Source organism: Colletes gigas, unplaced genomic scaffold (genome assembly GCF_013123115.1).
Source record: "Colletes gigas isolate AHSC1104 unplaced genomic scaffold, ASM1312311v1 Colletes_gigas_Sc00012, whole genome shotgun sequence".
NCBI lineage: Eukaryota > Metazoa > Arthropoda > Insecta > Hymenoptera > Colletidae > Colletes > Colletes gigas.
Genome location: NW_025106641.1, coordinates 4374709 through 4397798, shown reverse-complemented (window position 1 = coordinate 4397798; position 23090 = coordinate 4374709). Strand labels below are relative to the sequence as shown.

At 45.7% G+C, this 23090-nt stretch overlaps 1 protein-coding gene across 1 annotated transcript in view; it reads left to right on the top strand.

The window, feature by feature from the left end:
- LOC122398906 (hemicentin-1-like) overlaps positions 1 to 23090 on the top strand; it is a 125092-nt gene that overhangs the window by 5775 nt on the left and 96227 nt on the right. Inside the window, exon 2 of the mRNA XM_043399170.1 lies at positions 12995 to 13127. Coding sequence (XP_043255105.1) covers positions 12995 to 13127 — 133 coding nt within the window. The remainder of the gene's footprint in view (positions 1 to 12994; positions 13128 to 23090) is intronic.

Genomic DNA, 23090 nt, shown 5'->3' with positions numbered 1-23090 from the left:
ACGATCAAACGGATACTCAGAATTCGCAAAACGCGCCGGTGCGCGAAACAAAAGAGACGGAAAAACGTGTGCGTTGCCGTTTTCGTTGTATCGATTTTGTCGCGCCGTTGTTTCGGATATGTGCACGTCGCTCCGTGAAAAATTTAAACCGTCGTGCATGTTCATCGCTCGACGGATGAAAAATTCAACCCAACTTCCCCGCGTCTCGCTTGTAACTTGATTTTTATTTAAACAGCGCACGCGTCCCGACGATCGGTCCCAACGTTTCCGGTATTGAAATCGAATCGATGGAACAACCGAAAATAAAATTAGTATTGGCCCCTCGAGGAAACAGTTGCAAAGTACTAAAGACGAGATTCTCTTGAATCGTTCGAGTATCGATTGTAATATCGAAGGGAAAACTAATCCATCGAAAGGCAGAAATTTCTGCGTCGAAGCACTTTGCTTATGGGTTGGAAGGCAAAGAGAAAAGAAGGGTGGTCGCGCAGGTGTCGGACGCGTTATGAATGGAAACCGCGCATCTGCTGCTAATGTCGCAAAATTCGTCGTCCAATGAAAGGCCGTTATTAAATAATGGTCGTCGCTATCGCGCGCTAACGTTGCGCCAGCGTTTCTGCAAATAAATTAGCAATGTATGGTACACGCGTACGCGCGACCGAGGGATGTTTGTTTAATGCGGGGCATCGATTCGTATTATTAGAACAACGGGCATCGAGGCACTCGTATCTGGAATTGTTAGCGTTTTGTCGCGAACAGCGCACCCGGGAAACGGTTCGTTTCGTTTTTTGTTTCCTTTTATTTTTTTATTTTTGTTCTCCGCGTTATCGGCAAACTTTTATTTACAAACAGCTCGGAACGAGGCTCGCAAAATACCGAGCGCAATTTACTCGAAACCGAAATGCTGCTTCGAGAGTAACGACGATGCGGCTGGTCAAAGGAAGCAAACTAACTAGTAATTAATCCAGTCGTGCTCGCGAACCAAATATTCTCAAAAGTTGATTCCCTGTCCACGGTTTTCCTAGTGTGTGTCCCGAATTTTCCAAATTGCGTTAACCTTGCGCCTCTTATCCGCGACGCGCGGCGTCGACGGCGTTCGTTAACGATTCCGTCAAAGCATTCAAAACTTGACGCAACGGACGGGGGCCTGGAGATTTTTAACGAATATTTCTAGCGGAAACGAAGTATCTCGCAAGTTCCCTCGTTAGCATAGATTATCTTTGAACGCGAGCCGCGGCAATTTCCATAAATGCGTTACAATAACGGAAGCTCTCGCGTAGAGGATTTAAAGAAAGAAAAAAAAACACACACACACAAATACGTTCCGCTTACGCGCTCGATTTTATTCGAAATTCTGGCCGGGGGGGCCTCGTTAAATCGAGTTCCATCGCGGTGGAACAAAGTCGATCGATCAACTTGATTTATACAGTCTCCGATTAAGCGGACGCGTCTTCGCCCTGAAAATTTTTGAACGTCCGGACAAGAGAGAAATCGACTTTCTTGTCCCAAGTTTTAATTACTTACGGATGATGAACGACCCACGCGAATCGTCCAAAGTTTCCGATTATCAATTATATCTCGTATTCCCTCCTACGGGGCAGAGAAAAATACGCTTCGTAGGAAACGGCCGTTCCTCTGAATCCGTACGATCGCGTCGAAACGAATTTAATCGCGGGAAAAGTTTCTCCCCGAAAGCGTCGGGAACGCTGCCATTTTCTCTACCTTTTTGTTCTTTTTTTTTTTAAACTGTAAAATTTTCGCGAAGCATCGTCGGGTAAACGGCCACGCGAGAGCAGCGTTTTCTTACGCTAACGGCGTAGTTTTCCCCGAGGAAAGACGGTCTGAAACTTGACGCGTACAAAGCGTTGTATCTGAAAATCACAGAAGAGGAAAGTGGTTGGCGGCTGGTCGACCGATGGATCTCCTCGAGGCGATTAAAGTTTTAATTAATCGGCAGCACGAGCAACAAGCTATTTTTTTTTTATTAATTTTACTTTCCTTCCTCCTTTATCCATCGAGCTTTGCCCCCCGACAGCTTTGCGGAATCAGCTTGACCCTAATAACGTCGCGTTACCCAAACGATAATTGCTCGCGAACTTCTAACGCTACGCGTTGCTTTCGTTCATTCGGGAGAAAGAAAAAAAAAATAAAACGGTATCGCGTTTAGAAAATTTCCTCCTCCGCGATAAGCGATGGAAAGGAATGGTAAACGGTGTCTATTATCGAGTGACGAACTTTCACAAACGAACAGATTCCTTAATATCCACGCGAACAGAGGTTCTCCGTCGCTTTGACCGGATTCCCATTTCCCTCTAAAAACGTAGTCGTCTATCGATAATCGATCGCTGGCCCGACGAGTTTGACGCTCGTAGAATCGAATCGGCCGTCGAGTGTTGAAGCAGCGTCGCTGACTCGAAGGTATACTCGTTAACGACGTCGACGTTGGGTTCGATAATCCGCAGTCAATTAGCACGATAACCGATTACCGTGCTTCCCTCGAGCCACTGCTCCTCTTGGCGCATCCACGTTGCTCGATTTTCAGCCCTACGGACGCGAAATCCTCGCCCGGCCCTGTACCCGACGCCTACACCGCCCCTACGACGACCTCCTGAATCCTGCTGAATACAACATCGCTGTTTACATCCCAGGCTAATTCGTCCAACGTATACGACCGACCGGTAACTGTATTGGATGGATGCTACCCGCGATAAGGGCCCGACGTACCCTCTCCACCACCGTTACGACCATCAACCGATCCATCCCCCATCCCCCGCGAATATCTTGCCGCGATTAGACCCGGAACCAACATCGTTAACCTTATGCTCGTCGCTAACGTTTGGATTAGAGGTCCCGTGGCTGTTCCGGCTATTTAACCGGCTCTCTTTCCCATCCAATGGTTACAACGAGGATTACACCCGCGGCAGAATAGGAGACAAGGGTGAACGAGAAACCTAGAGATTTTTTATTTCGAGCTTCTTTACCCATTTCAAAACTGCGTGACAAAGTGTTCCCCCTGTGCAGGATTTGTGACATCAAATACTCCTGACGTTCTATCAAATTAGGCGCGCCTTGGAGTAGCGTTCTCGTTCCCCCGTTATTCTCCATTTATATAAATGACCTGTCTTCCACTCTATTATACCGAATGCGCGCGCTTATGGTCCACAAACCTACCGAGCACCGTTATTACAATAATTTGAACGAAGCTGGTCGAGGAATTAGAAATTATGCGGACCCAGAAACGGGCTTTGCGAAATCTTAAACGTTAACGAAACCGAGGCTTTCGTCATTGGTTCCTTAATCATGGTGATTCTAGGTGAAAAGGCGCGTCGAAAATGTAGAATAAAGTTTATCGTAGGATGCCTGGTCTGCGGAATAATTGAGTTGAAACGAGGCGCGTCTGACCATACATCGATGTTTCTACTTACGCTAATGTCCAAGTCGCCCCACGTTGCTCGCGCGCTCGTGGAATTTTCAAAGTCGATTTTCTCGAAAACAACCCCTATATATGCACGTTTGCAGTCCCGAATGAAAAGCACAGATCGCCCGTACTAGCCACGCAAACAGTTTTCGTATCGCGAAGTTTGATAACTGCCTGGGATAACGTTAACGATGATACCGGTTAAAGTTGTCCTTAATGCAAGGGACCGTAGTTTCCAGCCATCAGCAAGATATCCAGCCAAAATCGAGGCGACGAGTCCGTTAGATCCGTGCACACCCAATTTTGGGGGGGGGGGGGTAGTGAAGGGATACTATCGAGCGAATAAATATATCCACCTGTCCATTAGAACTTAATACAGCTTTGAAAGAAAAGTTTGAAACAGAGGAGGGTATCTATCGTAACTTTGTCACGAGGAACTGCAGTTCGTACTCGATAAAGGGAGCGTAAGTTGCGGTAGTATCGGATCATGCCAGACGCAATGAATTCCGATAACAGGTTTCCGAAAGAGAGGAAAAAAAGGAGATCGAGCAACGGGAGTTTCTTTCCAACTTGATCCCTAAAACGAACCACGACTCTTAAGGCGGAATAAAAACGAAGCGGTCGGAATACGAAATAGCGACGGGGGTCGAGCGATGGAAAGGAAAGGAAATCAATAAAAGAAAGATAAAGGGAAGGTAGCGTACGGCGCTTTCGGTTTCAAACTGAATAATACAACCGGGACGCCCCGCGATCTTTGACATTTTGTCGAACACAACTTCTCTGTTGGGAACGGCTGGGCTCCTTCGATCCTACGTCAATTATATCGATTCCTTTCTGTTTGTTCTCTATAACCAATCTCCGGAATGTAAGCTTTCTTTTTTTTTTTTCTCTTTTATTTCTTTCTTTCGTTCTCTTTGGCTCGAGGCGACGGTTAGTAAAAAGGATAGAGTGGATCGAGGCAGCGCCGAGCAGCTGGAAAGGAAACGAGGGGGGAAAACAGACGAGTCGGTAACAAAGCAAAGACAAACTCGTCGATTTTCTTGCAAATGAGGAATCGGAGAGCCAGATCCAATATCGCGACCGACGATTTTCATTTAAATGCTCACCGTTTCTAGCGCCGCGAATTGAAAATTACGAGACCTTTGCAAAGAGGCGGGCTAAATCGAAGCGAATCTTGCAGATATGAAAAGAAAATATCAGAACAGGAAAGGCCAAGTCGATGGAATCTGTGTTTGCTTGTCCGGTTCGGTATCAACATGTTCACGCTCCGTTAAGAGAGTTCGTTTCCTCAAATTGACCTTTTTTATCTCGACGATCAAAAACACGATTAATATTCATGGGGAATATTGAGCTTTAGTAAACCGCTCGAATTAAAAGGGCTATGAATAGACTTCCGGTGGGTAGAGTGTAAAACCCTGCGGGTACTCGCCGGAGTCTTTTAAGCCCTGTTAAGGTTTTTTAAGGCCCTCGATGTGATAGAGGATTTTAGAAATTCTGAACAAATTCTGACGCCGCGTCGGACGTCGTAAAACTATATTACGACGATAATGTTCGCTAAATTGTTTCTTTTTATACTCGCGAGCATAAAAAATACTCTGCCCTCGAACGAGAATCCTTCTTCGAAGGAAGATTCGAGCTTCAGTGTCCGCAATAACAATTTTGATCGCGTTTTCAACTCGGTCGCAAAGTTTGACAACTTTTCGTTAATATCGTATTTTATACGGGAAAGTTTCATAAAATTTTAATGGCCAGATTATATGGAGCGGGCGTTCGTGCGGGATCAATTTCCTGCGCGAGCGGTTAATGGGAAAGCGACACCATGAAAATTTCGATAGGAGAGCGATCGTGCCTCGAGACACGGGAAACTGCGAGACCGAAAGTGGCCTTCGATCTTCGTTGTTCCGTGAACTGGTCAGTTGGTAAACAGCGAACGAGCCAGGAACGTTCGAAAAGCAACCGTCTCTTTGGCGTACGGCCAACGGGATCCCGTCGACGGGTTCGACGTTTCTCTGTCGTCGCGCGAACGTACAAATTCGCGTGTTTCCAATTAATACACAGGAAAATAAAAATTGGCACCCAGTGGAACGAGAGAGATTTATCGACGGGTCGGGCGCAATTATTTCGACCTTTGTCAAACGGGAGGGGGGGGATTCGTAAATCACGAACGATTAAAGCGACAATCGGGCTTCGTCGATGTTTGAAAAAGCACGCGCCATTGTCTATAAAAAACGTTCTAAAATTAAGCTACGCCAATACGTGCCGCGTATAGTTTCGATCCGTATCGTAAACCCGAACGCAAACAGTGAACCCGTGTACGCGACGCGCTTTAACGGAGCGCCCGGCGCGGATTTCGGATCCGTTGTAAAATCAACGCTCGCGTCGCGTGTGCTCGAATCGAAGTCGCGTAACACGGTTAAAAGGTGAGCACACGGCAACAATGGTCGTATGCGATTGTTTGCCAATTACCCGGTCGTCAGTCTCGTTCTCCGTTTCACGAGAAATACCGATCCAAAGCACACCAACGTTGCACCGCACGCCGGCCTGGACAATGATCACGCGCCTCCATTGTCTCTATTATTTCGTTACCCTTTAATGCACTTTAAAGGTGCCCAAAGCTATCGTTTCCCACGGGTTTATAACCCCCCAAGAGAGAAGCTTTCCATTCGCGTCGATCAATTTCGAATTCGAAAGGATTTTTATCGAGATCGCTTGGACGATATCCAAAATCTGACGTGTCTGATATCTCCGACTTTCATGGCCAGAGTTTCGAGTTTAAGGGGGTCCTCTATTCGAAATGAAATATGGATCACTCTGGTCTCGAAACTTCCGAAATACTTATAAGCGGACGAAGAGAAAGCTTAATAAAAAATCAATGTGATCTTCGACTAACTTTGATACATTATCAGAATTATCGCGGATCACGTTCTAACACATCCAATTTACGGGTTGCGTTCTTGCTACCCTCTGTCTGTGTCTCTTGGCTATGATGTGGTGGTTCTAACTAAATCGTGGTTACGCGATGGTATTTCCGATGCGGTGCCGGGGCTCCGTGATTTAGCCGTCTATCGACGCGATAGAAACAGCGAAACCAGCAAATTCCTTAGAGGCGGAGGTGTTTTAATCGCCGCCCGGAATCCTAATTTTAACCGCTTAATACGCTAATACTGTCGAACAACGTTTTGTCGATGTACGCTTTGACTTCGAAAATATCCCGTCCGATTACATTCTATCATTCCGCGTTACTCTCGACGAAAGATAAACCCCTGAAAGCTCACATCCTTCGTACACGTTTCTCCTCTCTCCGTTCCAATACGTCGAATGAATAAATAAGCGAAAATAAATATAAAATTTAATTCGAGATTCTCTGTGGATCCCATTCTTCTCTCCCCTGGTCGGAGGGGCGGGCTTATTAAATTCTGGACTCGCCTTTATCCGCTTTCGAACGATGTTTCGGAGGCCGAAAATGTATCGCGCGACTCTGTAAAAGTTGGACGCGGGCATCGCCGAACTCGTGACACTGTTTCGAATGAATAAAGCATCGTTCCATTCGGAGACGGGCGTAACACGAAGCAGGAACCCTTGGCTTTGCGAACGGTCAAAAGTCCACCCCTCGAAAGCTCGATTTTTCACGTACTACAAAGCTAGCCTGCGTCCATCGAGTGTTCTACAATCGCTCTTTGTGTAAATTCATGTCTTTAATAATAGAATTGATGAAATGGAAGCACTGCAGAGGATCGTCTCAACCCCTAAATATAATAATTCCTATCTTCAACTATTTCTTATATTTTCTCTACGATTTAAGTCGGAGTTTCTTTAAATCTACGACGATTAAGAACCTAATTTGCTTTCGATTTCTTCGAACAAAGGGTCCTCTGTTTCACTGAGTGGATCTAGGCGATCGAGGGAGTAACGATCCTGGTCAGCAAGGCTGTTCGTTCGCGGTTTGGCTCTTTGTCGAAATACCGAGATCCGATTCAGCGTTCCCCGGAGCTACATTTTCCCCGGTCCAGCCATCTTTCAAAACTTTCGCTACCCCCTCGTCCGCTCCATTTTCCTATCCCACGGAATAAAAGCTCGTAATGTATGCAAGCCAGCTGCACCGAAACCTTTGCGACCCGTTTTTCTCCGAGCCGGCATTCCGTCTCGGCGACCGGACATAAAGAACCAGAAAGATATTCTGCTTGGTCTATTCTTTTTGGCCAGCCGCGCTTCCGAGTGGAAGGCATCCGTTAAATACGGAATTTCGCGAACCTTCGAAATGATTCTTCGTGGATACATGCCTACCGCTCCTCCTTTCCTTTGCCACTCAAATTTCTTCCGCCTGAAAGCCTCTTTTCCTCCCATCATTTCCCGCGAAAAGCATTACGATAGTACCGAGTCTCACCGTCCAAAAATCGACGAAATATTAGCATTCCAATTAACGCGAGTGAACGCCATATTCGGGGCTAACCAGGCTTCGAAATTTTAAATATCGAATCTAGGAGTGTACAGAGTATTCGGCCACCCCTAGGAAAAATTTTAATGGAAGGTTTTTGAGGCTTTGTTAAAAAATTATAGAAACATTTCCAGCCACACAGTATATATTCGGTAATGAATTTTTTTCTCGAAAGTGCGTAGGATTTCGAGGGTATGTCTATTCACCAAAAATTATTGTAATTGACCCCTGCAACCAAAAATATTTTTTTTAGAACGATTTGAAAGTTTTTAATTTTGACGGAATTTCAGGGGAATAAATCAGATATTGGTCCGGCATTCTATTTTCGGTGAGGAATTTTTTTCTCGAAAATGCGTAGAATTTCGGGGGTATGCCTATCGACAAAAAATGATTGTAGTTGGCCTCTGCAACCAAAAATATTTTTTTTAGAGCGATTCGAAAAATTTTCTTTCGCCGAAACTTTCACCACCTATTCGAATTTTTTTCTCGAAAGTGCGTAGGATTTCGGGGGTATACCTATCGACCAAAAATGATTGTAGTAGACCCCCGTAGCCGAAAATAATTTTTTCCGTCAATGATTTAAAATTTTTAAATTTAATTTTTTAATAACTTTTTAACGAAGTCTCGGTGGAAAACCTCACAAGGGTGTGATCGAATACCCTGTATAGAAAATTCGTGAGGGTTGAAATACATAAATATCTCTAAATATTGTGAATCTTGATCGCAGTCTTAAAGAGCGGACAAACGTTAAATGGAATTAATATTTAATCGAGTTAAAACGGAATCAAGTCGGAGGGAAATTACTTTCGATTCATGATATTTGTATAGAGGTAAAAGCGAAGCGGAAAGGTAGTCGAGTAACCAAAATTTACGGGAACAAATCGTCGGAGGGAGGTCGCTTCAAAATTCTGGTCCGAGTTCAGCGATGCGGTAATTATACTCATCAACAAAAGTGTCACAAGCAGCACTCGGTTTATTATATGACCGCTTGACGGCTCCGCCCGCCATTATTGTTTTCTGAAGAATTTAATTTAAATTCCGCGCCGTGAAAAGTCACCCGTGCGGGATATAAAATTGTTTTATCTAATAGTTCTTCTTGATCTAGCTTAATTAGTTTCCGTTGTACTGACGCGCAACGAAAGGAACTTTATAATTAATTTGCGTTCGCGTCGCTGCTCTAAATGGAAGACCCACGTTTTGAGGCTCTATCCCGAACCGATACACGCGGACCGCTCAAACGATGCATTTTAACGGCAAGTCGGGAACAGAGAGTCGAAACAAACACTCGATTCGTTGCCTTTGACGACATTAAAGACGTTGAAACGTACTGCTCGCGTCCTGTCTCAATTAAAAACAATTTAATTGCATTTACCCTTTGAAATAAAGTTCGAAATCCAAAGGCATTTGTTCGGCGTCGCGATCGAACGAAATATAAACAAATGGAGGAATATACGACCGCCGCGTTAATAGTTGAAAAACAAACTTTTCCCCGGATGTCTCTCCCCTCATTCTTCATCGAAAACTTTCTCGGATTGCCTCTCCAACTTTAGATTTTACTTCTTCGTCGCGCACTCATCCACATCCCTTAATTTACAGATCCTTCTACCATCAATAATCATTATGTCAACTCCATTCTACCTGACTTCATAGACGCAGAAGTAATTAAAGAGCATTCTACCATTCGGAATCTACCCGTTATAATTCTGAACCTGTCATGCTTCGCTCCTGATATATCCTTCGAGCTTTTAAAACAACTGAGTCGACTTCGTTTCAACTTTTTTCCACCTGTATTATTCCATTGTATCTCTACATTCTGCTTCGAATTCATGTTTAAAACAAAATATATATATATATAACGTATCTAAAAACGAACCATGAAGATCGTTGAATTTCGAACGACCGAAATGGGACAGACGATTTCAAAAATCGCGCTTTTATGCTTCCCTTTCCTTTCGAAATTCGATGCAACCGGCTTTAAAAATTTCTCAAAAGGTCCGTCGGTGTTCCGTGGTTCCAATCGGGCTTCTGGCGAAGCACCGATACCGCGTATCTTTTATTCAAACGTTCGACAGCGCGTCGCGTGTATGCGACTCACGTAAACTTTCGCGTATTGTGTCGCTCGATTTTACAAAGGCACTCGACGTTCTCAATCATAACTTGCTACTGGGCGAAGCACGAGTAGCCGAGGTGTAAATGATACCCCTCTAAATTGGTTTCGCACATATTTTACATCTCGCGCGCAACAAGTTACTATACTAAATCCATTCCAAACGCTTTCTGTGAAGTGCTCTGTCTACTGTGCTATTTCACAGGGTTCCGTACTTGCTGGGTCCACTGTTATTCAACGTATATACGTCGCTGGATATCCTGCCATCTATATGTATATTGACGTCGCTTAAAGCAGCGTCTCTCAAACTTTGTCTTCCAGCGGTTCGCCATTACGCTTCGCCTCCACAAAGATCGAGAATACGAATTTCATCGAATAGTCGATACTGTGCTTTCTCCATAGTTTTCTTTTCACAAATGATCTTTCAACGAGTATTTAAGAAAACATTTTCCAAGCTTGCGAACCCTCGTATTCGATCCCACGCATACTGTCTCTCCAATATTTGAAGATGAATCTCTCGAAGATTCACGAATGGCTGGTTTCTCACGGTCTACACTCGAATCCTCTCAAATCTTCCCTCCCCGCGATCTGTGACTTCCCCTCTCGATAAAAGGAACCCCAAACCCCCGGTTCGAGCTCGATCTTTTTTAAAAACACTTTGTGTCTCGCGGTACTGTCAAACTCCGGAACAGTGAATTCCTAGTTTCAAATACCGTCTCTGCGGAGAGTTAATTCGCCCAGCAACGGGGCGAATCGGATTTCGTGCGCGTTGTTTGGACCCCAGTGCCTAACCAACAGTGTCTCGTCTCGAGTGCGACGCGCACAAAATTCGTGCAACTCGGTTTTCCCTACTCGTAAAATAGGACAGCGTCACCCCACTTTTCATTGAATCAGACTGGCTCCACGCGACACAAAGGTGGATCTTACACATCCGTTATGTCGTGCATGAAGTGCTCCACTCCGACAGGCGCCCTTATCTACGCAACATAATACGCTTCAACCCAAAATTTCGTGCCGTCGGCTCTTTCAGTGCGCCAGCCAAATCCCCCCACTCCCTACATCTTGACTTTCTTGCCACGCCAAATTCTCTGGTCCGGACTCGCGTTACTCGGTCTTACAATCTCTTATCTCGATCGTGTTCCCTCACCTTTCTCTGCTTTCTTTCCTTTGACCAGGCGCCTAAAAACTTCGTACAAGATCCCTTTATTCCAGCCTGGCTTTTAATTACACGCGTCCGTTTCTGCAGGCTGGAATTAATAATAAAGTGGACGACAGCTTTCGTAAACCGTAAGAAATAAATCCAACGATAGTTTCGATTTTTTTATCGAGACGAAGAAACACAAGCAAGACTGTTGAATAAAGAAAAATAGCAACGGATAAGTCACGGTCCGTTTGCCGGAGGTTTCGATGGCGTCGAGCGATCGACTCGAGGGCGTTTCGTTTTTTGAGGGCGTCGAACCCGTCTTTAACCGAGCGTGAAGCCGGCGTCGCGACGCGTCCCGACGTCTAAACATTTCTCGTCCGATTTTTCAATGTTCCGTGCACGAAATGTCGGCCACGTGGCTGGCTGCGGACGAGAACTTACGCCCCCCGTAGACGGTTCCTCCGCGGCTCCGGCGACCGGAACGAATTTCTGCATTTCCACGTAACAGTTTGCGAAAGCACGTACTTGCATAAAGTCGTTGTAACGCGAACGTAAATGCAATACGTGTTTCCGTGGTAAAATGCACGGCGCCTCGACACGTACCGCGGGGCGACGAGCGCCGAAGCGACATCGACTTAAATGAATTTCATCGACAAACTCCGCGGCGGCGTCATCATTTTCTCGCGCAAACTCGTTTTGCTCGGTGGAATATCCCCGGGGTCGTCAGCGCGTGAAAATATCCCGACCCCTTCGCGACCGCGGACGCGCCAAGTGCAACGAAAAACGCCGATAAACAACGGAACGACAAATGCTCGCCGCGGCGAACGATTTACGAGTCGGCGGCGTTGTTAATTTTCGCACGGCGCGCCCGCGCGATTAATACCGGGGCTAATTACGCGCCGGGGCGTCCGAGAGACGCGAAAAAATCGAACGAGGAAGGATTATTCATGAGTCCTTCGCGGGAAACGAGGGAAGAAGGTGCCTCCGTCTGATAAAAATCAGCATTATTGCCGGAAGTGTTCGAACGACGGAATAACGAGTCGCCTGAACCGTGGCTCGAGTGGCCACTTTGCCACGACCGACGACCGATTCGCTTTATCCCCGGCCATGGTTTGTTCCTAGAGCACCCTTTGTTCCGAAATTTCTATAAGCCGTACGCGTCGCGAGCATAAATACGCCCGCGTAACGTCCACCCGGCGCGCGTCCACCCTGTTCATTTACACCGCCGCGAATATTTTCAACGGCGCGAAGAGCCGATTAAATCTTTGGTCACGGAACGAGCACCGTGTTTTCTTCCCGTGCGTATTTCACGGTTTAAAAAATAATTTATTTCGCGCACGATTTTTCGCTGTCAGTTTAACGCCAACGGAGATTAAACGAGCCGCGTGAGTGCGCGCTATTTCCAGCCGAGCGTTAAAATGTGTTTCATACAGGCCGCGCGGAGCGTAACGTTAACCGTCTCGAATACGCTAAAAGGATGAATACGCAACAACGATAAATTATTTCCACCCTATTAACGTAATCGTCTACAGTTCGCGGCGGTAATGGATGGCGGATGGGGTGGGTGGAGGAGGGGGTGGTTTCTCTTTTTTCGGGGAGAACGTATCCATAACTGCGTCATAATTCTTAATTCCGAAGGTGCTCGAAACGGTCCACCGATGAAAAGCTTTTAAACGAGACGTCGATACGTTTAACCCTCTCAAGAAACCACCGAGAATTAATTACATATTTCCCGCGTTCGCGAACTTTCCTCTCGTTCGACGGTGCATTTTTCAAAGGCAACTTCTAACGCTATTTTTCCGGCCCTTTCTCGACGAACATTTCATAATGTCCAGCGCGTCGTATATTTCTCGAACCACGGACAATTTTCAACGAACTGTCAATATGTTGCAGTACCTATGGAGTCGATACAAGGGGTGGCAGGACAGAGGGCGAATTTTCCCTGTAATATACAACCCCGTGAGCCGAACGACGCCGTCTCTATGGTGTTGTGGTTCAAAGAGGGCAGAAGCGAACCGCTCTACAGGTAAGCCAAAACATCGTTATTTACGAGATATTCGCGATATTTTCCACGGATACGTGACAATAATTCTTTTGTTCGCGGAAAATAGTACCGGCTAAGCGTTCCGTAAGTAACGCGGATATTCGCGGTGAAAGAAGATTCGATCTCGAAGGGAACGAGTCCTATCAGACATTTCGATCGGCTTTAAGAGGCTGTGGAAATCTGAATCCTTTCGTTTATTATCCAAAGCGCGGTGGCTACGATCTAAATTCCATCTCGATTTACCACCGGATCGTTCCTCGTAAAGAAAAGTATTTAGGGTTCCGGTTCTTCTATTTAATCACGGTTCCGTTCCCTTCTTAGCTCGAGGCTCTCTTTCTCCTCGCAATACTTAGCCATGTTCAAATATTAGTGTACTCCCGGGAGTGACGAGTGCAGGTCGAATACTTTCCACCCTTCAGAAAGTTCGGCTATCAAGCAACGGGACGCGGTGACCTAGAACGACAAACTTTCCACGTGGAATTCAGATTACGTAATTCGCAATATCGCGGACATCTCATTTCGCTCGGGGAAAATGATATTTAAAAGGCTGTTCTTCCGGCGGAGGGAGAACGGCGCTTTAAGCGTGGAAGCTTTTAGGGCTTCCCACATTTTCCACGACCAACGCGGACTCTCGATCGCGGATTTGCAAGCCATCCGACACACGCGAGTCCGGAAACGGTCCCGCGGGCAAAACTGGGATTTCGTTAAACCGCAAATCGCCTCTACGTTCCTCTGTTCTTTATACGCTCGCTGGTTCCGTCGACGACCGATTCGATCCTCGTAAATATCGCTTTTATGGAGAGTCCCATAAAACCAGGATCAGGACCGATCCAAAAGAACCGCCGTATCTCTTCGGGAACGCGTACCGACGCTGGTCCCACTTCTTATATCCACGCATTCGATCCAAGTCATTGTTTCTGCGACGGTTTTACCGCGAACATCTTCTAAAATGGTTTTATAATCTTCCTACGCGATGAAGAGGGGTGACTTTTATAACTAATCACTGGTAGTTTCTTAGTGAAAAATTCCGTTGTATTCTTGTACTTATCAACACTTTAATCGCCACGTCGTTCGTATAAAAGTGACAGAATTTTTCACCGTGGAATCGAAACAAGACGAATTTTAATTCGCGTAGTTTACCATTGTCTAAAATCAATGCTTCCGTCTTTTCGATGCGACAAACGCCACTATCTAACCAGGATTACACGCGAGGTGGGCGGGTACGAGGACCTCGAGACGGAACAAATCCTAAGCCAATGGTAAACAATTCCGAGTAGCGGGAAATCTCGAACGGCGGCCATTAGGAGCGACCGCGGCGCAGACCTATCCGGTTTCCGGCATTATCGTGTCTCGTAAAAAGTCTTATTTCACGCGGATAGAAACGCATAAAGCAGGCGGAAACTGGGCTCCGTTCCTCTCGCGCGTCGGCGATAAAAACTTTCGAAACGTCTTGCTCGCGGAGGCGCCAGTGATATTCGAGTCGCGGCGGTAGAATTCAATATTAATATTTAATCTGTGCCGCGGATGCCAACGGTGGGGCAGAGAATTTGAGCAGGAAAAATAGAGAGGGGGGAATAAATTTGATCCCGCGCCGCTTCCCCCCCTGGAGTCGGGCGAAAATTCATACGAATTCGCATATCTTACGGGTCGTTGTATTCGCAGGACACGCCGCGGACTATCGAGCTTCCGGCCGTTTCTTCCTTTCGAGACTCGACGAGGCAATAACGTGGCTCGCTTTCTCGACTGGATAACGCACCAGTTCCAACATGGCTGACGATCAATCCCCTTATTAGTCATGCATTGGTACAGCTGCGTATACATGCATGAACGAAGTTATGCATTACGTATGTACGCGATTACGATCCGTGCGACAAATACATACGATCTTTAATTAACACGAACGTGGCCAGAGAAACTGGAGTCTGGATCGTTCGGGAGATTACCAGAAGAAAAACATAAATATCATGGCTGTTCTCCAGTTTCAGTTTTTCGGAAGACTCCCGAGAACCTGTGTTCTTATCCCCCGTACTTTAAGTAATAATAACAAGGGGTAGGCGTGCTCGTGGCCGTAGCCGCGAGGATTTTTCGAGATTTTCGCGAACAGGGAGGAATGAGTTATTTCCCAGGCAACGTCCTTGGCTCGCCTCCTGACAAAACGGACAACGCCGCGCTTATTAAACGCGTGCCAGGATTAAAAAGAAACTGCTTGCGTATTCAGGAATGCGGCCGGGTCCTCCGTTCTGGCCCACGGTCTACCTCTATCCGCGTAAAATATACCGCTGCAATCTGGCAAGTGTTAATTGCTTCTCAGGAGTTGCGAGCACCCGGAAGAAGCCGCGCGGTCGAACAACAAAGACCAAAGTAAAAAAGGAAACGTTCCTCGTGCGTTGCGTCAACGTTATCGCGGGTCGATGGAGACCGGAAATTTTAGCCTCTTTAGGCAAATAATAATTATTTCGTGGCTTCTGTTCGACTACCTATAATTCCAAGGAACGGATTATACCGAAGAATGTTAGTTTTTATCGATAAATGTCACGGAGGTCTTTGATTAGTTTAATAGCACGAATATCAACAAAGTTCCGAGTATTGATTTAATTCCAGCAATATTAAATGATGTAAATTCGCAACGACAAGAATATTAAGGATTATCTTCGATTCTTCGAACCAGAACATTTCCCACGGAGCTCAAATAGAATTTGTCGAATATTTTTGGAAAATGTTTTCGACGAGATTCACGAATCCTACGTCATAGGGAAACCGTTCGACGCGCAAGATGGACAAACGTCCTCGATGCTTTCGTTCCACGTTCAAAGATTCCGTTCCGAACACTCGTCGGGCACAATCGTTCCCATCCACTCGTACGGAGTGTCCTCGATACTACATTTGCTAAGCAAACAATTTGGCTGCGCTTTTCGCCGAAGAAATATGTCGGGAACATGCGAGCGAATTTGTGAATCGGTGCACGGGGCATTCAAGAACCGTCATGTGCGTATGAAAGGCGAAGAGATTGCGCGGACGTATAATACGCTACCAGTCTTTTTCGACGGGGCACACTCGCGGCTGTCGCGGCGCTAACTTGGCAATGTTTTGTTACCAGCCGCGGCAGGATGCACAGGCAACGCTGTTACCATAAACTCTATGAATACTGAACAGCATTTTTATGATTGATACGAACCGTGCGTGAATGCAGTCCACCGGCAATGAATTGCGTGGAGCGGGACGAGTGGAGATGCTAACCAGCAACGTATAACGTTTTTGGCGCAACGACGAATATGTATCGCGGTATGATGCAATGGCCGCCGCGAACAAAGAGCTTTTACGCAGTACGCGTGCTACGCGTAAGTAAATAAAGGACTTTTGTTCGCGCAATGAGAAATGTTCTGATTCAATTTCGTGGTCCCCCCCCTCGCGATCATAAAGGTATTGTTTCGGCGTTCGTACCGGGGAGCTCGTCGAACACAAACACGAACACGAAAACGAACACGCTGTATTTCATATCTGGAGAGTCGATAACAATTTAAAGGTATCTGTAGGGAGAAGAATTTAATACGAATCAACTACCACTCGCTCGTTCGCACCCTGAATCGAACGAGTCGATCCAAGGTCCCGGGGGCCCCGCGAGGAGGTGAGACGAGTGGATTTGGCCAGAATGGGCCCGCCAACTTCATCGAAATTCTCCGTCACCAGGCTACGACCGAAGAAGCAGCTTAGATATAGGAGAACATCAATTAGATCGGGGTTTTCGACCTGTCGGAAGCCAGGAAGTCCCACTCCAGCCTCGTGCCCCCATATCGGTAAACCTAGTGGTAACGTCCAGTGCTGAATAAGTGTGATTCTGGGACGAAATGGACTCGAGGAGCATTATTAGCCGGACAAGTAATAACGGGGAACCGAATCTGGCCCGTGGACCGTAGTTCGGTCGGATATAGACGACGAGCACGAGGAACCCTCGTCGAAGATCAAACGTCATAGCCAGTGTAATCGTACACTCGCTGTCAGACGCATCGACTAACGAGAATGCGCCACTTGGCATTTCCCGCTTAACCGTCCAGGATCGTTGACGCTAACACAAACGCATCTCCCGGGTGCAACCCTTAAACCCCTTAAATGCGCACGCCGTGATATTACGGTGCAATATCGCTATTAATCCCTCCCACGGTTTCCCTTTCTAGACCGCCTCGACGATCGTTCGAGCAACTTCGCTGACGTCTTACTCCTTTTCAGCAACGTTTCACCGCAGACGAGGTACACGAGTAGACCTTTCACCTAATTTTTATGAGGCTCTACAGCCCCATTACCATTACGTTAACAGATTTAGCTTTAATTAGTCAAAGAATCATATGCATTTACATACAACTAGTCTGTTTACCTATCACGCTAATTGAGTGAGTTTCCTCTCAATTTTTAGGTCGGTATGGCAGTAAATTTGGGCCACGAAAGTTCATAAGGAGTAAGGTCTATTCGTATACCCTGTCTGCGGTTTCACGTTTGCTCGTCCGTCGACGCCCCTCGCGCCTCTTCTCTTTGCTGGAAACCCGCACCGCGGCGTTACCTCCATTCTCGTGTTTCCTTTTTTCCTCCATTCCGTTCGTCTGCGCGGAACTTTCTGCTGACCGGACCATTTTCGCTGAACGTCGTACCCTCGCCGTTCTAATCCGATTGAATCTTCGTCCCGGCGAGGAGGGCTGCTCGAAACTCGACTGTTCCGTTCGTACGAGACGGTCGTTTCGATTTTTTAACCGCCACCCCCTTGTCCCGACGAAAGCTTGGAACTTAATAATTAGGGACCATAGCGAGTACATCGTTACGATCGCGTAATCCACCGTGCGCGTGTACGAGCGAGACACGACGAAACGGAGCAAAGATCATCAAACTCACATACAAACTTTAATTGCTTCTCGCGATGAATCGCTGGATTGTGCGGTAAACTTGGCTAGCACCGACGTGCACCTGCGAACTGTTTCCGGCTCCTTCCGTCCGAAGGAACCACCGATCGCGCTGACGTCAGACACCCACCCCACTATCGCCTCACGCCGTTCAACCGCACGTCCCTTAACCCCGCTTCTAAACTTCCAGGGACAATTGTTTCGAAACCGATTACCGCCACGCGTTCTTACAACAGTTATTTATTTTATCACGAATCAACCCCCTCGACGTCCTTAAACCCCCAATTTAAATGTCCCTGGGTGACCAAAATCCAGTGATCTTGCGTTAGAATGGCAAAGAACAAGTTGCAACGTCCGCCGTACGTGAGTTTATGAAAAATTTAAGAAGTCTTGGACAGTTGCAGTTCACTTCCAAGAATCCTAGGACAAGACTTCCCGAAGTGGAAGCTGAACCGGTGCTCTCCTCGCTGTCCAAACGAGCGGTCGATCAATCGCACGCAGACTTTAATCGCTCGTGGCAAACTTAAAGGATCAAAGTAACGCGTTCGGGGAATCGACCGGAACGAAATCCTCCATTTTCGGATTAACCTAATATCCGTGCACTTATATATCCCCGCCGGTTCGGATACAGAGTGCTCCGCCGTGCTATATTGCCGCTGTGTTTTCCACCATCGACCTAAAAAAAGTGAGCGTTAAGCGGTTAGAGACTTGGCTAGGGCTGGAAAGTATCAGCCAACTTTCTCTGGGAACAGTCCAGAGCAGCGCACTCAATGGCAACTGACACAACATCACGAGCCCCATACACACCGACTAAAAGGACTCTAATTTATGGTCCAATTTCCTCGAAACTTAGAGTCTCTTGTGCAACTTCCGCGGAATCTGGCGTGCAGGACAGGACGCATTAGAGCTCGAGATCTAACAAATTGAACAAAATTTTGAAAGTGTCCCCTCGGCCCGCGTGACGTCCACTGTTCAAGGCGCAACGACGCTCGATTAAACGACGCCGCACGTCCGTGGAAACGTTCTCGATCGAGAAGTTAATTGACCCGCTTTCGCGCTGGCATTGTGGTCGGGACTTACGTGTGCGACGTTACGCGGTCCACGGCAGCTCGGACGCGCGTTTCAACGGCTCGAATTATCGCGCCATTGTCCTCGCTCTGTTACACAACACCGTAACGGACTTCTCGTACGCGGAACAGTACGGACGAACCGACAAACCGTGCCGCCATCCGTTATTGCAGCCTATTGTTACGTGTCGCTTGTTCCGCGATTAACTCTTATCGTGCCCGGTTCGACGGAATTTCATCAAACGCCCCCCTCAGACGACCCGGAATCATTTTTTCCTCCACGGACGAATCTGTAAATTTCTTTGTCTCGAAAGCTCGAATGCATCATCAATTATTCTTAGCAGTCATCCGGATTACGGTGACCGCTGCAACGATTAAATTAGCATCGATACAATCGACGATTCGATTAGTCCTTCGCTATCTCGAATATTTAGACGGTGCAAACAAAAATTAATTCGGTATAATTCAATATTATTTGAATGAGTTTAGTGATTGGATTTCGGCGCGATGCATTTAGGTTAGCGCAAGTTTCCTTCGCGGTATCTGTTGGAGTTTATAAACAGACCAAGATCCCAACTAAGATAATGTAAACTGAACACGTATTACCTACCAAAGCAAATACAGTCGATCTTGGGGACTCCGTGATTTCAACAAACATCGAGGAAATAGTTGAGAAAACTATTCGTTAATGTTTTATATACTTATCAACTTGCGATGTTTATGGAATAAAACTGCACCCTTTTCCTAGCGCGAAATATAAGAACGAAACATGACATGGCCTGAAACGATAGAGCCAGTTAACGCCGCGATATTGGCAACAACGTTTAGGTGACTCTATTGTGTTGGCAACAATGTTCGGGCTGGCCCTATTGTGCTGGCAGCATTGGGGTAACTATTGGTTCATTTGTTCGGTGCCGGAGCTTATTGTCGGTTGAAATTTGACAATATTAAATAAACCAATATAGGAACAGGAACAACGCTCGTCGAATCCGAAGAAGGACAATTTACCAAAACGTAATATTAATGTAAAATTGCATCAAAATCGGATCAACGATATCTGAGTAATCAACGCGTGAAAAATGCATCCGAAGACTTGTTCTGTACAGTATTTTAAGATAACTTTATAATTTGGTATTTCACCTTCAATCAGCGAACCTTGGTGCATAATACGATCCCTCCTTAGACGTTGAAGCGTTGTTCTTTTATAATTTTGCTTGCCTTTTTGCAATTCCAGGCTCCTTTGTAGACTGTTGAGCTTTGAGCTCGGCAGTCGCAATCCGAGCGCTAATTCTTCGGCCAACGACTCGGCTCCCGGGGTCTAATGACAAAGCCAACAGCATCCATTATTCGTAAAAGTGATCTATCGTGCTCGTTAAAAATGCAAACTACGATACGTTAGACGTTGTAATTTGAACCTAAGCTGACGTAATCTCTTAACGAGCGGGTAAGAGACACGGAAAGGTGGTCGAAAACGTCCATTGTCGTTTGATTTTAATGTCGCGTTCGCTCGATATCGTAAAACGGAGTGTCCGTGCGCGTTCGTTATTAACAAATTGCTGCAACATAAACCGAGAACTCGAGCAGAGACAGCGATCTCGACGGATGCGCTAACTACCTCGGGACTCAGGGTTCCTGCGCCACTCCGCGCCAGTTGCCTGCCACCCGCGCATAACAGGGTGGGCGGGAGTTTGCAATTCCGAAAGACTACCCTACGATGATCAAATCAGGCACTGATTCGTCAACCATGTCACCACCTCTTTGACGCAAGTTTACCTCCAAGAACCACGCGTACTCCCATTTCCTGCGAATTACCCTCAAACTTCGTTCTCGGGGAAACGAACACGTAGACTCGGTTCTAAGATTCAACGAAAATATCAGAGCTTAACGACCTATTCACCGAGCCTTTTTCAATCTCCCTAAACGCTGAAACAAGTTATTTATTTATCGGTTACGAATTCACTTTTTCTGAAACTATAAAGCGTATTGTAAAATGCGTGTACCGCTCGTCGAATTCTATAGGGGTAAACGATCCAGACAAACGTTGCGTCGCCCCATAAATAATTCATAATTGACTGGAAAATTTCCAGGGAAAATGTACGTTGTTAAACACGGCAAAATGTAAGTTTGCGTGTTTTGATATTTTCGTAAAATGCTGCTGTTATAAAATAAACACCCTCTCCACTTACGCACGCTTCGTTACCATTCTCTGCCGCGGTTCTTCGTACATTTTCATCCAAATATGTACGTTAAAAGAGCCAACAGTAGTGAAAAATTAGTTATGCATCGTTTCGTGGCGCATTATGGAGGCAGAGCAACTCCATAAATATTCAAGCTGCCATAGAGATGTTCGTATCAGAGTGGACCACTTTTACAATTTTCGGGAATTACATGTTGCGCCTTGAATCGAAGAGAAATTTCTACTACTTCGATTACGAAACCAATTACGCTTTATAACATTTTATCACTGCGTTACATTTAAAATGAATTTTGTCACTGCCGGCAGCCGTCCGGTCAAACAGTTTCTGCGGTGTTGTAATTTTATCTTGACATATAATACTGTCAGGTATTTTCGCTTGACCCGTAAAAGCGCATGGCTGATCTCGTATCGTTTCGACGCAGCGCTAACTGCAATTAATTCTCATGTTAATTTACAAGTTAATTATACAGTGTCACCGTTTTAAAAATTTAATATGTAAAGGGCGCGACCGGAACTGCAGTCTCAAGATTTTTAAATTTGCAAACTAAATTTTTAACAGGCATTAAAAACTGTCATTTTTCTAAAATACAAAAATGAAATCCACAGAATTATTTAACGAAACCGTGAATGAATTTAATATTTTTATGGCAGTTTAAGTATGTATGAGGATGTTTCGCCACCATGGCGCTCAACGAAACAGCGAAAAGCTAATATTTCATCAGTCCCGGTCTCCTCGAACATATTTTGGTAAAAATAAATGAAAATCTGTACCGGAGAATGTTGGCTGAGCGTGCGGAGAAAACGGAGGAGTGCTTACCTCCCACGGAAGTGGTATTTAAGAAAAATGATAAAACACGTAAACCTACTTTGGGTCTGCTTAGCAATATGTATTTTTTTCCACGAATTTTCAGGTTAACTATGAATTATTTATGAAGCGACGAAACGTATACATGGATGGTCTATCTCCATAATATTCGACGAAACAAACGACCGAGTTTTTTTCTTCGTGACAGTGCGTTTTTTGAAGTTCATTAATACTCTGAGCTTGCAGAACCATATAATAACAACACTGATACCACCCACCATAATAATCGATTGTTCAGCTTTCTTATATTATATCCGACTATTTTAACGTTCCTCGAGTTTTCAGAACAGCTAACAAATTGTTTTTAATTGTTACACTACAAGTGGTGGACAATATGGATCGGTGCGGTCGGTTGTTTGGTGGCCACGGCCCACCAATATTAGTGAGCTCTGGCCACCGCATATGTCCGAACCTACATTTTCAAAATTGCAGGCATGCAATTGTCTCGGTTAGTATAGTTGGTACATGACCAAATTTCCACGCAGTCTTGAACTATTAATTCTGCAGAAATGACCGAGCTAGCCACGCAATAAGTTCATTATTCAGTTTCCTTATAAAACGATCTAGCCTGGATTCCTCCTGAGTAATTCCAAGGTTTTTAATTTCGAACAGCTAGTTCCCCGCCTACTTCCTACTCTCTTAACATTATCTTGTTTGAAACATTAAAATAAATAATAAATAATGAATTCTAGTTCTCAGAGGCTTTGCCTAGTTTGGTTCCCTTTAGAATATCGGTTTAATTTACTATACGATTATGAATTTATCCAATAAGTTTGGACCACATTCGTTACTCGACTACTGCGTCCCAACTAATTCGAACGGTAAAAGAAAGTGGGCATAGATTCGGTTCCAGGAACGATCTATATTCGCGCCATTTGCTCGGAGATCGTTACCAATCCCTGACCATAATTCCAGCTACGGTTCGCCTTT